Source organism: Oncorhynchus mykiss, chromosome 10, assembly GCF_057628025.1.
Source record: "Oncorhynchus mykiss isolate SJ-2025 chromosome 10, ASM5762802v1, whole genome shotgun sequence".
Lineage (NCBI taxonomy): Eukaryota > Metazoa > Chordata > Actinopteri > Salmoniformes > Salmonidae > Oncorhynchus > Oncorhynchus mykiss.
Genome location: NC_143031.1, coordinates 64731838 through 64748251, shown reverse-complemented (window position 1 = coordinate 64748251; position 16414 = coordinate 64731838). Strand labels below are relative to the sequence as shown.

Below are 16414 nucleotides of genomic sequence, written 5' to 3'. Positions count from 1 at the left end.
GTGATATCCAGGTGAATGGCATAAGTTCACTAGATAAGAAATTCAACAATCGTTTATTAAGGGATATTTTCTACAGGAAATCTATTCCTTCTTGCTATATTTTGTTGGGCTTCATCGTTTGATGTAAACTGGCGCCGTGCTTGGCTCACTGCACACACATTTATGGTGACCAATAAAGTAAAGGTGATCTCCTTTATGATTATCCATAGATTCTACCTGTGTAATAGCTTGATTTCTAAATATATACCTAATGTTACCAGTGAATGCAGTTTCTGTGAACAATAAACTGAATATATTGAACACTTTTTCAGTAATTGTTTACATAGGTGTTCTGGACTGATGTAAAACTATATCTTGGCAACAAAATGCATACAACCATTGAAATATCTAAGTTTGACATATTATTTTACTAGACTGATTCCACAATTGAATGTCAGTATGTCATAAATCTCTATTTTATTTTGAATATTGTTCATACAAATTCAACATTTATAAAGAAAAATCTGATTTGGAAAAATATTTAGAATCATTCAAATGTATGCCAAACAAAATGTCAATGTATTCGGTACATGTTTTGTATTTGATTTGATACAATGTGGATTTGTATTATTATTTATTTGTGTAATCCCTCTGGCTGTTCTGTTTTTTTGTATGTTACTGTTTCATCATTTAAAAAAAAATTAAACTTCATATTTATAAATAAAACAAAAATAAATAAATAACCTAAAACTTCACTATTCCACCACTTTGGCCCCATCTGATCCTATACCAGGCCGGCTGCCTGGGAGGATGGGACACTATCGTTCAACACACCTTGTAAATCGTCTGCAGTAAAATCACGTAAAGTTCTTCTCTGCAGCTGTCACAAAATATATTTTCTGTGATTTAGATCCCATTTCAATGAACGCTAAGAAGCCAAGCTAACTTGAAGCGCACGTTATTCCTATTACTCTCTATGGATTCTCTATTAACTTCGGCCTACTCATAGGGAACCTATTAGGATCCCTCGCCCTGGATCTTCCTCTACTACTCTCTTCACTACCTTAGCATACGACACCTTCTGTACTACACCAACTCTGGCAACCTCAACCTGCCATTCTCTCATTGGACACTTCTGATCTCCAGCAACATGACTACCCCTACAGTTAATACACACAGCGATTCCGTTTACACTGAAGAAGAGGGTCTTTTTTTGGTTGGCGTCATAGCTCAAAGGGGGTGGTTAAACAAAAAAGGTGTGCGCACTGTTCTTTGAAATACGGTACTGCTTAGTACATCTCACATCAAATCTCCTATGATCAGTATATTTCAAGCTGAGAGCAGACTTGTTTAGAAAGAACAGCATGTTAGCAAGAATAGAGTAGAAAATAATAGAACAACTTTATCCCATCTACATCACCTCAGTAAGGTAAATATTAAACTGTCCTTGTACTAGCCTAGGTTTACTTTCTCTCTAAAAACAGGTATTTACACAGTTAACAAAGGGTTGAGGGGTATGTGATTAATTAACCTCTTGCTCCAAGACACTTCACACGATAATTATATTATGTCAACTAAAAAATGGTTCCCAGATATGCCCTGTGGACATCTCAAGCCACAATGCTACAATTTCTTCCCATTGTGGACACTCCTATGTCTGATAAGGTTACTCAGGAAGGCGAAGCTCTTGTAACACAGTTTGCACTTGAAGGGCCTCTCCTTGGTGTGAACGGTCTGGTGCCTCTTCACATAGTTTGCCTCAGTGAAACGCTTCCCACATGTGGGGCATGCATGCGGCTTGTCTGCATCCGACCTAACACTTGGCCTCCCACGTTGTGAGCCAATAACACCAGAGGTAGAAGCAGGAGCCACCACCGTCAGGTGGTTAGTCTTTGAGCTCCCTCCTTGACCTCTAGCCATTGTTTGGGTGTTGTTGGGATTGTGTTCTGTGTTATAGGCTAGGTACCTCTTGGGGTGAACGCCCATCCTGACCGTGTCTGTATTGGTGGGGTAAACCTGAGGTAACTGAGGAAGGCTAGACCCAGGTCCAGACCTTCTATGAACCCAGTCACCAGGCATTAGTTGAGACCCTGAAGGAGAAGACAGACTTGCTGATAGACTACCACCAGATGGGTCTCCCACTACTCTCTCTGAAGGCTGAAGCCCAGGGTGACCTGCTCTGTTCATAATGGATACTGTGGTGTTTGTATCATAGGAACAGGAGGGTCTATCTCTATCAGCCCCAGGCCCTGCTCCATCCCTGCACTGAGAATGTGAAGAGAAGGGTCTGGGCTGCAGACTGGATCCCTGACTGGAGCCTCCGTCTCTCTGATGACGACCAGGACTGAGGTGGTTCAGTCCATCTGTCCACTGGTTGTGTTCTATGTGGTGGTGGAGTCTTTGTCCCTCGTGTTTCGGTCCTAGTTCCGAATCGGGAAGAAAGCGTGATGGCTCCTGATCCAGGGTTCTGATCCAGGGCCAGGGTTTGTGACCAGCTGCCTCAGAGGTCCAGTCTCTCCCACCAGCAACACCGGATATCAGCAGATCATCATGGACTGCAGACTGTAAACACATATTGAACAGAAGAACATGTAAAGGATTCTAGAAGAAACTCTTCGCTATACAAACAGAAACATGATATTATTAAATGTTAACCACAGTCAAGCCCATTTCTAACACTGTGATTCAAGTACCTAACAATATGGAGCCATTGGAGTTTATTATAAAAAATGTCCATATGTGTTCATGCAAGAATTAAGTATAATGTTTTGGTTCCACTGAGAGAAGGGAAACTCAGTCCCTGCAGTGATACAAAAATAACCAAGTCAGTCAGCACAGAGTTGATTTTGTATTTCATTTCAACAAAAGTCATACACTCACATAACTTTGAGGTACAGTACTTTTAATGCGCAAAGTGATGTGACAAGTAGAATAACTTTTCTCACTATGGTAACGCTTGACTTTTTTGTAAATCTGGTACCCCCGCTTTAAAAAAATACATTTTAGAATACTTTTGAAAGGGTTCAACATTGCGCACACAGCTACAGTACTTCATGTCAAGTAAACATGAATTAAGGCACTATCCTTACCTCACTATAACATCTAAAGGGACATAGTTGTCACTTTTCATCAGTGAAGTATTTTTACAGACACCATAACTCCAACCATCACCATATAATCGATCTGCCTCATCATACTCATTCTTTCCTCAGTTCACCTCATCTAGTTCCCCACCACATCCAAAACCAACAGAATTAACTACAAAGACTCAAGTAGCTTCTCTCTGAGAACCTCTTCCTGCAGTGCGTACAGGCGAATGGCCTCTCTCCCGTCTGCATCTTTAGGCTCATCTTCAGCTGGTACTGGTGGGAGAACCTCTTCTCACACTGGGGGCAGCTATAGGGTTTCTCACCTGTGTGGACCCTCTGGTGCCTTTTCAGCTTGGACGAGTGAGAGTAACTTGCCTGGCACAGGTGGCAACCAAACAGATTCTCCCCCATGTGCATCCTCTGGTGGATCTCCACTTGTTGGGGGAAACTGAAGGCTTTCCCACACAACGAACATAGGAAGTGCTTCTCTTTGCCACCGGATCTACTGATAGCGTTACTACTACTGTAATTTGTTAATGGGCTTGTGTAGCCATTTAGTGTTGAGGCACTGGCATTGTCTGATGTCTGGTTTAACATAAGGAGAGTGTGAGGAGGACGAAGGTCAGGGTCCATGTTCCAGTTGATAGATCCTATATAAAGGCAGGCTGAAGGCAGCACCTGTTAGGGCAGTGGTCACCAACCGGTCGATCGACAAATATTTCTGTAAAGAAAAAAAAAAGATAAAGCCTTGCGTTCCTATTTATTTTTATTTGTCTCGCACTGTTGGCAGGTGTAACTGATTCAGCTGTGTTCCCATTGTACCTTCAGACACATGAAATAGTTTAAACTGCCTTCCTGGCAGGCCCGTAGAGCAAATCAAGTCCACTATAGGCCTACCTCCGGCCAATCGGACAGCTCAGATTATGGTGTCTGCAGTAATGTATAAAGCTTAAATGAAAGCTACAGCAAAGTTGATGCTGTGAGACTTTAAAACGTTTAAAATCATGACTAGAGAGAGACTGTCAACGAATAGCAAAGAGCTGCTGTTTTTATGAGTGAGCTCATGTTTAAGTTCTTACTCAGCACTGTCAACACTTTGTATTCAACACGTTTATAAGCAATACAATGCACATTCTTCCTACTTCCACTGGCACTACAACCAGCACTGTAGTTGTAATGAATGAGTAGGAAAGTGTATTGATTGGCTTGCTTTGTTGGTATTATTAGCGGCTTGTTTTTTTTATATATTGAAGAATATTTCACTTTCTCTGTTCATCGGAGTAACAACATGTGCATGAGGCAGAAATAATGGGGTGCGACTCCAGACCTTTTTGGTCAGTGACAGCAGCGGAAAGAGAGAGTGGAGGGACATTGAGATGCCTATCTGCCGCTCTCTCCCTCAGCTGAGACTGACCATCAGATGCAGGCACCCTCAGCCCAGTAAAATAAAATGAATTATTTAAATATACGCTCACTCAGCTATGCCTCACAAGCTATGCCTCACAAGTAATACAACTGATCATATGGCCTATCTCATTTTTTGAAATATAAGTTTTACAAATTGTCCAAACAACAATGCATTGGCATGGAAAGTCAAGCAAAGCCAACAGGGCCTATAGCCTACTGCACAAAACTCATTGCTACAGTACTATTTTTAATAGGTCCATGTTGTATAAGCTTGCATTTTGACTCAGAAAGTGATCTTTACTCAGAAGAGGTTAGTGACCACTGTGTTAGGGGGTTAACCTGAGGCGCCATCAGTCTCTCTGAGTCACAACTATAGGAGCAGCGCTAGCAGCGGCTGTTCTCTCCCGCAACCTCCCTGTCCCGGATCGAATCTACGCCTTTCCCTGGTCTCAGCCAGTCTGTTGTCATGGAGACCAAGTTCGGATGTTGTTTTGTGATCAACTGTCTGTTTCTGGTTAACCTCTCTAGGGTATGTGGGACGCTAGCGTCCCACCTGGCCAACATCCAGTGAGATTGCAGAGCACCAAATTTAAATACAGAAATACTCATTATAAAATTTCAGAAAATATAAAACTATTTTACATAGGTTTAAAGATTAACTTCTTGTGAGTCCAACCACAGTGTCAGGTTTCAAAAAATGCTTTACGGAGAAAGCATACCTTACAATTATTTGAGAACATAGCCCAGCAGACAAATCATTACAAACAGTAACCAGCCAAGTAGAAGAGTTACACAAGTCAGAAATAGAGATAAAATGAATCACTTACCTTTGATGATCTTCATATGGTTGCACTCAGAAGACATTAATGTATTCAATAAATGTTCCTTTTGTTTGATAAAGTCTCTCTTTATATCCGAAAACCTCCGTTTTGTTCGCGCATTTTTTTCAGTAATCCACAGGCTCAAACGCAGTCACAACAGGCAGACAAAAAAATCCTAATTGTATCCGTAAAGTTCAAAGAAACATGTCAAACGATGTTTATATTCAATCCTCAGGTTGTTTTTAGCCTAAATAATCGATAATATTTCAACCGGACAATAACGTTGTCAATGTAAAGGTAAACAAGAAAGGCACTCTCTCGGTTGCTCGCTAGCATGAAAAAGCTCTGTGACACGGCAGGGTCCACTCATTCAGACTGCTCTTACTCCCTCATTTTTCAGAATACAAGCCTGAAACAATTTCTAAAGACTGTTGACATCTAGTGGAAGGCATAGGAACTGCAATTTGAGTCATAAGTCAATGGATACTGTAATGACATTGAATAGAAAACTACAACAACAATAAAAATCCTACTTCCTGAATGTATTTTTCTCAGGTTTTCGCCTGCCAAATCAGTTCTGTTATACTCACAGACATTATTTTAACAGGTTTGGAAACTTTAGTTTTTTCTATCCAGATCTACTAATTATATGCATATTCTATCTTCTGGGCCTGAGTAGAAGGCAGTTTAATTTGGGCACGCTTTTCATCCAAAATTCCAAATGAGGCCCCCTAACCTAGAGAAGTTAACAGTGTTGTTCCCCAGCCCAGAATTGAGGACGCTGTTCCATCCACTGACCTCCACTATGTCACCTCTGGTCCTGGCCTGCTTAGTGATGTTGTCCCCTGGGCCTTTGGCTGCACCGGTCTGGGAATCCAAGACGGCCGCCCAATCTCTGTTAGCCTCCAGCCAACCACCTGTAGGAGGTTAGAAGATAGACAAAAAACATGGCAGAGAACTCTACATATGGAGTTTTTTGTCAATTACCTTGTCAAGTTCATACATAATGTGTATCTAAACATAAGTTTCATTTAATGAATGAATGAAGAAAATTAAGACAAAAAAATTTGTCAGGGACATCAATTTTCTCATTGAAGATATATTACTGTATGTAGGCTATATGTATTTCTCCCTTACCTTGCTCCCCCATCTTTACTCCACTCAGCAGATCAATGCTGTCTGGTCTGTCTTCTATTGTCTCCTCTTTGACCAGCAGCAGATCAGGCTTCCCATCTTCCATGTCTACTGACTGTAAGAGAAACAGAGTGAGAGGATGTTGGATCAAGAAATCTGATATGAGCACCCTGCTATGGAGCATCTTCTGATTTGGCAATGAGGGATTGCTATGAGTAAGACATTGTCCCACACTTAAGACAAAATGTATCAAGACCTGGGCCCGTATCCACAAAGTCTCAGATCGAGGATCAGGTCCCCACCTGTCTACATATTCTTATTCATTAAGAGTATGTAGACAAAATTGATCCTAGATCGCACTCCTACTCTGAGACACTGTGGATATGAGCCCTGACCTAATACCATGCAGACAATAGTTTACAGTGGGCTCACCTCAGTGATACTGTGTGTGGTCCTGTGTTGCTCAGCAGGGTCCTCTGTGGGTTCAGGAGGTGGTGTAGTCTGGTTGTCCTCCATGACCATGGTCCCCTCAGGGTTCCCCAGACCCTCCTCTTCCTGGAAAAGACAGGTGATACAGATTACAGACATACACTCCCTCCCCTCAGGTACACAAACACACAGATAATAACACACTTTCAACATGGAGTGTTTACCCATCCCCACTACGTTTGAGTCCTATACTGTAGTCACAGAATGACTTCATTGTTGTTAAACCCATCATGGTGGACATAAAATATGTTGTGGGTAAACAGGCTTCCCATCCATAAGTGAGCTATGATGTCATCATCAGACTAAACTATTTTGACATTTACATTAGGTGTTTGTTAGAGTGTGGATATGTGTAGGTATATATATATTTTTTAAAGTATATATTGGTTATAAAGCGCGTTCTTAATTAAAGTCTTAGAATTAAAAGTCCCATTTATTGAACATAAACAAGTGTCAAATACACCATATGAATACCACACATATAAATCTGCATGAACTTCATTTTTTATTAAAAGTGTCTTGGGAAAAAATGTATTAGTGGATGGAAGTAATGAAACATAACTTGTGAACATCATATATCCTACACAGTACAAACACAATATGAAATAGACTTTTTAGGCTTATATATCACACAATGTCTGGATGCAATATTCTACTCAGGAATATTCAACACTGAAATTGATTACTGTCGTTACTCCAAATGCATCTGTAGATCTTTTCTGTTGACAACAATGAAAATTAATATTTGTCTTTACTGCAGGGTTTGAAGTAAACATCAGAAGCTATGGAGTGAACTGTTTTTTCTGCTGGTGTATCCTGATGTAGCTCCTTTCGGAGAACCTCTTCCTGGAGTGCGTACAGGGAAATGGCCTTTCTCACGTGTGGACCTTCAGGTGCCTTTTCAGGTCACCTGCCTGGGCGAAGCGCATGGGACACTGGGTACAGCTGTAGGGTTTCTCCCCTGTGTGGACCCTCTGGTGCCTTTTCAGGTCACCAGCCTGGGCGAAGCACATGTGACACTGGGTACAGCTGAAGGGTTTCACCCCTGTGTGGACCCTCTGGTGCCTCTTCAGGTTGCCCGCATGGGCAAAGCGCATGTGACACTGGTTACAGGTGAAGGGTTTCACCCCCGTGTGGACCCTCTGATGGATCTCCACCTTCTGGGAGCAGTTGAAGCCTTTGTTACAGAACATGCAGAGGAACCGCTTCTCTTTACCACCCGTTGTTGCTACCCCTTCCCGCGCCTTGGCCTTTTGGTCGTTTGAGTTCGATACCTGATCGAAAAGAACATGGCCTTGTGAATTGGAAGGTGCCATCGACATGGTCACTCGGTGTAAAGGGGAGTGGGTCGCAACATTTAGATTTGTCTCTAAGCTTTCACTGTAGTCTAAGAAGTCACTGGTGTTGCCCTGCAAGTGTCCTTCTCCTAAGTGAGTCTTGTCTGCATTCCATGTCAGAGGAGGGTCGCTCTCCACTTTCACAGTGACCTCATCTACAACCAGACCCTCCCCTTTCTTATCTAGGGACCCTTCAGAGTATACACTATTGCTGTACTGGTTCCAGTCCCCTCTCATTGGATTAGTCTGTGTATCTAAGCCCACAGGCATGTCACCAGATATCATCTGTGTCTCTGTAGCGTATGAACAGGACGGATCATTGTGAGTCTGTAACACGCCAGAGTCCTTACGGGACAGAACCGTCCTCGGGCTACCGTAAAGTAAATACTCTGTGCAGGGAGCAGGAGGACAGCCCAGTCGCCCCAGCCCCAATAAAGTCTTCGTGTCTGACTTGAGGACGGCGTTCGGCGTTCCACTGACCTCCGTGATGCTTCGTCGGGTCCTGGGCCGCACTGGGGCAGTGGTGGGGACCTCTATGGCTACAGGGGGCTCTCTAGCCGCACGAGTCTGGAAGTCTCTGCTGTGCCGTGGGTCCTCCTCTCCTTCAGACCTCTCCAGCTTGACCCCAGGACCTGCAGCCTCTGCATCTGCAGACTGACACAAAAAGAGAGGAGGTTATTACTGGTACATGAGTTGGATAACAAGATAGTAGGGAAGATAATGCCTCTATGGCAGATGAATTAGGATGTACATTTAAGCAAGTGAATAATTAAGTTAAGAATAAATTATTATTTACAATGACAGCCTACCCCGGCCAAACCTGGACCAATTATGCACCGCCCTATGGGACTCCCAATCACATGTCAGATGTGATACAGCCTGGATTCGAACTAAGGACTGTAGTGATGCCTCTTGCAATGAGGTGCAGTGCCTTAGACAGCTGCGCCACTCGGGTGCGCTAAACAGGCCACATTCGAGTTACAAAAAACACATTTTTTATGCAACACTATAACACTCACCTCTATCACAATAACATGCTGGGTTGAGGTTCCACTCCCCTCATCAACAGTGATTGGTTGGTCATCTCTCCATGTATTGTGTTCCGCTGGCTTCACAAAGCTCCTGTGGCCTCCAGTGAGATGTCCTTCACCTGAGAGAGTTATTGGGGGGAAAGAGGTGGTTAGATTAGCTACTGTGAACGTTCAACGGTATATTGTACATTATTGACACTGTCTAGAAATGGCAAGGAGGTTAGGTAATTCATCTCATAAGTTTGTGACATAGTAGGTAGGTAGCCTAGCGTTTAGAGCGTCGGGACAGAAACCAGATGGTCACTGGTTCAAACACCCGAAGCCACAGGGTTAAAGAATAAATAATCTGTTGATATACCCATGAGCAAGGCACTACTATGGCAGACCCTGTAAAACAACACATTCCACTGCACCTATCTAGTGTGTGACAAAACATTTTTTACCATCTATGTATTATGATCCATGTATTACATTGTTTTCACTGAGTAAATCATAGTAAATGCTGTAAATTAATAATCAGGTTAGAATATATTGTTTCTCTGCCAAATAATCTGGGGAGTTATTGCATACTATCCAAAAAACGGACCAAGACCCAATTCTGGGTAACACCGATGACACATGTGCAGCTGGGAACGGGGCGACAACGCCTGCCTTATGCAAAATGTACCTCTTGCCATTCCTCTGTATTTGTCGAGGATTTTTACACTACTGGGTCGAATGGCGAGGACGCGCTCCCGTGACACCTTCAGCTCCAGTAGCTGTAGTCTCCTCCGCAATGCCCTGTTTTCTTTCTGGCTTTGAGTTATTTCCAAACGAAACACTGCATAGTCGTCATCTACGAGTTTACAGATCTCTGACACGGCTGCATTCGCTAGAACCTCCATAATGGAGGCTATTTGAGTGTGAAAAACCATACAGTTAGCCATTGTGAGCTAACGTTAGCAGCTAGCGTTACCAAGAGAACACTTATCAACCAAGTCCTGTCGCCAACGCGAATTAAAGACTACATGTCGTAAGTATGTGATGCTATGCAGTTAAAGTATTCATATTTTGAATTCCAGGGTGTTAATAAACATCTAAATAACAACAAAAACGCAAACGTGGAAATTGTTCTTGTGTTCACTTCCGTTTACAGTCTTCTTTGTGTGGTTTTCCGGCAGAATAGACCCTTAGTTGCGTATTACTGCCTTTTACAGGTCGTAGTGTGAATTTCACATTTTGTTCACAGAAATGGATAAGTAGATTGGGGGAATTGAATTGCACCACCATCTTACCCTACATACACGCCACTATACCCATCAAACCTACTCCTCCACATACACGCCACTGTCCCCAACAGACCTACTACCCCTTCCCACTACTTTGGTCCTAAAAAGTCCTACACCAGACTGTCGGCTTGGGAGGATGGAGCCCATTCTCTCAAAACTCCCTGTAGTTCTTCTGCACTAAAATCTCAAACACCCAAAAACGTATCTGCTACTACTACCACCAAATCAATCTTCTGGAATATATGTTCCATCTGTGCGGTGCAATTAATGACCAAAGCAAAAACCACCAAGAAGCCAACCTTAAAGCACAAACTGTTTGGATCACTCTGTACTGGGCTACTTCTCACATTGATCCGCTCAGGCTCCTTCACCCTTTTCCCACCATCATCTACTTTCCTCACTGCCTCGGCATGACATTTTCTTCACTACTTGAACCCCGGCAACCTCAAACTCTCTCTCTCGCACCAGACACTTCTGATCCCCAGCAATATGGGCACCCCCACAATTGACACAGCTTTTTCCACTGAAACACACCCCTTTGTCCCATGCCCTCCTGCACACTTCTCACATCTTGGAATATTCTTCCTACACATTACCATGAGTTTGACAACTAAAACATAGTAGGGGGTTCAAAACAAAAGCTCTCAACGGATAAGTTACATATTCTAACATGACTTTATCGGGTAAACACTGGGGAGGGGAAAAGGTAAAGACGAGCTCACTTCAGTCTCGCTCCCTCCACCGAGTCTGCATCACACCAAACGGAGGGCCTCATTTACACTGAAGATAAAGGATGTTATTGGTTGATGTCCAAGCTCAAAGGGTGTGGTTAAATTAAAAAGCTATGCGCGCTGTTCTTTGAAATATGATACTGCCAGTGGTGGAAAAAGTACCCAATTGTCATACTTGAGTAAAAGTAAAAAATAACTAAATAGAAAAGTCGACAATAACTAAATCCCACAGTTGACAGTGCATGTCAAAGCAAAAACCAAGCCATGAGGTCGAAGGAATTGCAGGCCATTATGGTAGAGTGGCCAGACAAAAGCCACTCTCTCTCTCCCACCAGAGGGGAAGGGAGGAAGTGGGTCCGGTTCTAGGACTTTAACGACCGGTCGTAAACTTCCTCTCTCGTGCACTGCAGTATGGATAAGTCAAAATTGTTTGTGTGTAGAGAGAGACTCTGCCCCAAAACTTTAACATCAAAAGGTTGGATATTAAAACAATATTTCTACACAAAGAATGTGGGAAATGTTCAGGAGGGACTTAAAGAACAATCATGTCAGATAATTTCTTGTTTGGTGATATCATTAAAGATGTTATAACGGAAACATTGTAACTTTAAGAGATATCACAATGGATATGTCAGAGTTACATCAAAATGTTGTAAATATCTTATATGATTAAATATGAAACTATTTGTGAGAAGATGAAATGTGATTTTAGCCTTCTAAATGAGAATTGTTTGTCATGTAAAGTTTCATGTAAACTAGGATTCGTGTAGATTTGAAGTCAACAACGTTCAGAATGTGAATATGATAACGATATTCTGATATTCTTCAGTTAATTCGGGAAACGGTAACTCATTAAACAAACTTTTCCATGGTGCCCCAAGATTGCTAATGAGTTAATTGTTACATGATTCATTTAATCCCGTAATAACTAAACAGTTAATTGATTTGATTTTGAAACAGTCCTCCCATTAATGATAGTCACGTCACGACACCTTGTAATAGAAGGTACAGTACGAAAATAAGGAGATGACGATTGGGCTACAGGAGATGAGAATTGCAGGTAACATATGAGGTTAATTTGATTTTATTCATTTTAGCAATGATGCTTGCAAAAAGGTTGTAGTTGTTCCCATAGTATATAGACCAGGGGTATTCAACTCTTACCCTACGAGGTCCGGAGCCTGCTGGTTTTCTGTTCTACCTGATAATTAATTGCATCCACCTGGTGTCCCAGGTCTAAATCAGTCCCTGATTAAAGGGGAACAAGGTAAAAAAAAAAAAGCAGTGGAACTGGCTTCGAGGTCCAGAGTTGAGTTAGAGCAACCATGTACTGTCTATGTAGGCCTAAAACTGATTCTGGATAAGCTAAATACTGGGCTCACAGCTAACCTTTTAGGTCAATAATATGCTGTTTTAATACAAATGTTGTTGGCTTTATAATCGTGAGAGAATTATGCTTTGAACTGCGGAGTAGAGCACCAGTTAAAGGAGTCATAGCCGGGGTCTCCATGGAGGTAGATACTGAATAATTAAAGAGAATCCAAGATGTGGTTGGTGCCCGTCCCCTGAAGCACATGGTGAATGGGGAAAAGGAAGATACTCAGTTGGTTCCATTGTTTTTTGATAAAGAGCACATTCCTATGCATGTAAAGTTAGGTTACGAAAAGTATGCAGCTAGAGTATTTGTCCATAAGCCACTACAAAGCAAAAACTGTAAAAGATTTGGCCATGTCAAAAATGTTTGCAGACGGAAGGAGTATATTGAAGGTCAGTGTTGCAATTGTGGTGGGGATCATTATCCAGAGTTCTTGGAGTGCCCTGTAAGGGTGAAGGAGGTCAAGGTGGTTTTTTGTAGTTAGTATGAATTTGTTAATCTAAAACATATTTCGTTTTTTTGGGCATACTACATTAGATGGCGGCAATACACTTTGAGTGTAGTCTGCTCATAAACCTCAAAGAAGAAGAAAAATCGTGAGAGAAATTGAACTAGCTAGTAGCTAATGGTAGCTAGCTATACTGAACAAAATATGACCGCAACATGCAACAATTTCAAAGATTTTGCTGAGTTACAGTTCCTATAAGGAAATCAGTGAATTGAAATAAATAAATTAGGCCTTAATCTATGGATTTCACATGACTGGGCAGGGGCGCAGCCATGGGTGGGCCTGGGAGGGCATAGGCCCACCCACGTGGAAGCAAGGGTCACCCACTGTGGAGCCAGGCCCAGCCAATCAGGATGAGTTTTTCCCCACAAAAGGGCTATATTACAGACAGAAGTACTCCTTAGCACCCCGCCCTCCGACGATCCTGCAGGTAAAGAAGCCGGATGTGGATGTCCTGGGCTGGCGTGGTTACACATAGTCTGCGGTTGTAAGACCGATTGGACGTAATGCCAAAATCGCTAAAACAATGTAGAGAAAATAACATTAAATTCTCTGGAAAAAGCTCTGGTGGACATTCCTGCATTCAGCATGGCAATTGCACGCTTCCTCAACTTGAGAAGTCAAAACTGCACATTTTAGAGTGGCCTTTTATTGTCCCCAGCTCAAGGTGCACCAGTATAATGATCATGCTGTTTAATCAGCTTCTTGATATGCCACACCTGTCAGGTGGATGGATTATCTTGACAAAGGATAAAATGGCCACTTACAGCGATATAAACATATTTGTGCACAAACTTTGAGAGAAATAAGCTTTTGGTGCATATACAGTGAGGAGAACAAGTATTTGATACACTGTCGATTTTGCAGGTTTTCCTACTTACAAAGCATGTAGAGGTCTGTAATTTTTATCATAGGTACACTTCAACTGTGAGAGATGGAATCTAAAACAAAAATCCAGAAAACCACATTGTATGATTTTTAAGTAATTAATTAGCATTTTATTGCATGACATACGTATTTGATACATCAGAAAAGCAGAACTTAATATTTGGTACAGAAACCCTTTTTTTGCAATTACAGAGATCATACGTTTCCTGTAGTTCTTGACCAGGTTTGCACACACTCAACTGGGATTTTGGCCCACTCCTCCATACAGACCTTCTCCAGATCCTTCAGGTTTCGGGGCTGTCGCTGGGCAATACGAACTTTCAGCTCCCTCCAAAGATTTTCTATTGGGTTCAGGTCTGGAGACTGGCTAGGCCACTCCAGGACCTTGAGATGCTTCTTACAGAGCCACTCCTTAGTTGCCCTGGCTGTGAGTTTTGGGTCATTGTCATGCTGGAAGACCCAGCCACCACCCATCTTCAATGCTCTTACTGAGGGAAGGAGGCTATTGGCCAAGATCTCGAGATACCTGGCCCCATCCATCCTCCCCTCAATACGGTGCAGTCGTCCTGTCCCCTTTGCAGAAAAGCATCCCCAAAGAATGATGTTTCCACCTCCATGCTTCACGGTTGGGATGGTGTTCTTGGGGTTGTACTCATCCTTCTTCATCCTCCAAACATGGCGAGTGGAGTTTAGACCAAAAAGCTCTATTTTTGTCTCCTCAGACCACATGACCTTCTCCCATTCCTGCTCTGGATCATCCAGATGGTCATTGGCAAACTTCAGACGGTCCTGGACATGCGCTGGCTTGAGCAGGGGGACCTTGCGTGCGCTGCAAGATTTTTATCCATGACGGCGTAGTGTGTTACTAATGGTTTTCTTTGAGACTGTGGTCCCAGCTCTCTTCAGGTCATTGACCAGGTCCTGCCATGTAGTTCTGGGCTGATCCCTCACCTTCCTCATGATCATTGATGCCCCACGAGGTGAGATCTTGCATGGAGCCCCAGACCGAGGGTGATTGACCGTCATCTTGAACTTCTTCCATTTTCTAATAATTGCGTCAACAGTTGTTGCCTTCTCACCAAGCTGCTTGCCTATTGTCCTGTAGCCCATCCCAGCCTTGTGCAGGTCTACAATTTTACCCCTGATGTCCTTACACAGCTCTCTGGTCTTGGCCATTGTGGAGAGGTTGGAGTCTGTTTGATTGAGTGTGTGGACAGGTGTCTTTTATACAGGTAACGAGTTCAAACAGGTGCAGTTAATACAGGTAATGGGTGGAGAACAGGAGGGCTTCTTAAAGAACAACTAACAGGTCTGTGAGAGCCGGAATTCTTACTGGTTGGTAGTTGATCAAATACTTATGTCATGCAATAAAATGCAAATTAATTACTTAAAAATCATACAATATGATTTTCTGGATTTTTGTTTTAGATTCCGTCTCTCACAGTTGAAGTGTACCTATGATAAAAATTACAGACCTCTACATGCTTTGTAAGTAGGGAAAACCTGCAAAATTGGCAGTGTATCAAATACTTGTTCTCCCCACTGTATAACATTTCTGGGATCTTTTATTTCAGCTCATGAAACATGGGACCAGAACATTACATGTTGCTTTTATATTTTTGTTCAGTGTAGTTATACCTAAGCTGACTTTTCTCAAAACAACCCTGTGGCTAGCTACTTCGTGTGCCTCATGCTAGCCAGCACAGACAAATATCATACCAGAAATACCAGAAATGTCAAAATTCTAGACTATTTCTCCCCTCCTGCAGCATCTTGAGTAACAGAAAAATGCAGTGAAAACCAGCGTGCTGCAAACACGTTTTGTCACCGGTGCTGGTTTTTAGTCCTTTAAGTTGCTCCTACGGCACTAATCTGGTGAGCACCTTAGGAGCTCCGCCCAAGCAAAGCATTTTATTGGTTTGATGTGTTGCGAGGCGTCACTGATTTAGGCCGGGTTCTCGCTCCTCTTTAGGCTGATTTCTGCCATGGAACATCCCCAGGCTTCTCGTTTTAAGGAAGCCCGGTTCGCAACAAGGCTACATTCAAGGTAATGTCACATTAAATGTGTAAAGAAAAATAAATGCATTGCATTACGATGACCACCCTTTCCATGCATACATTTCTGCACTTTTGGTCACTTGGCCTTTTGGTGACATGGGGGGGGGGGGGGGGACATTCTTATGACATTGCCAGCAGTAAGATTAGCTCGATTTCCAAAAAGACAAGTGCTGTAGCTTTCAAATTATATGTCATTTTCTATTTTCTGACTGAAATTGATGAAGTAGGTACCACTTAAGCATCTGAGGACCAAAACAATCTTTGTGTTTAAGTTTAAACAAAGATATGGCCGTCTCATG

The 16414-nt window shown here is 42.5% G+C and overlaps 1 protein-coding gene across 5 annotated transcripts in view; it reads right to left on the bottom strand.

Annotated features, from left to right (window-relative positions):
- Positions 1-440: 440 nt before the first annotated feature.
- Positions 441-16414, bottom strand: part of LOC110534616 (uncharacterized) — a 56390-nt gene continuing 40416 nt past the window's right edge. For 2 of the 5 annotated variants that reach the window (XM_090187461.1, XM_090187462.1), the window contains exon 7: positions 441-2541. In XM_090187461.1, the coding sequence (XP_090043587.1) occupies positions 1603-2541 (939 nt within the window). In that variant the 3' untranslated portion in view covers positions 441-1602. Of the gene's footprint in view, positions 2542-6094; positions 6214-6433; positions 6546-6862; positions 6986-8736; positions 8911-9275; positions 9407-9954; positions 10451-16414 lie in introns of those variants that run through there. The other 3 variants (XM_090187455.1, XM_090187460.1, XM_021619562.3) reach the window with 3 other exon arrangements.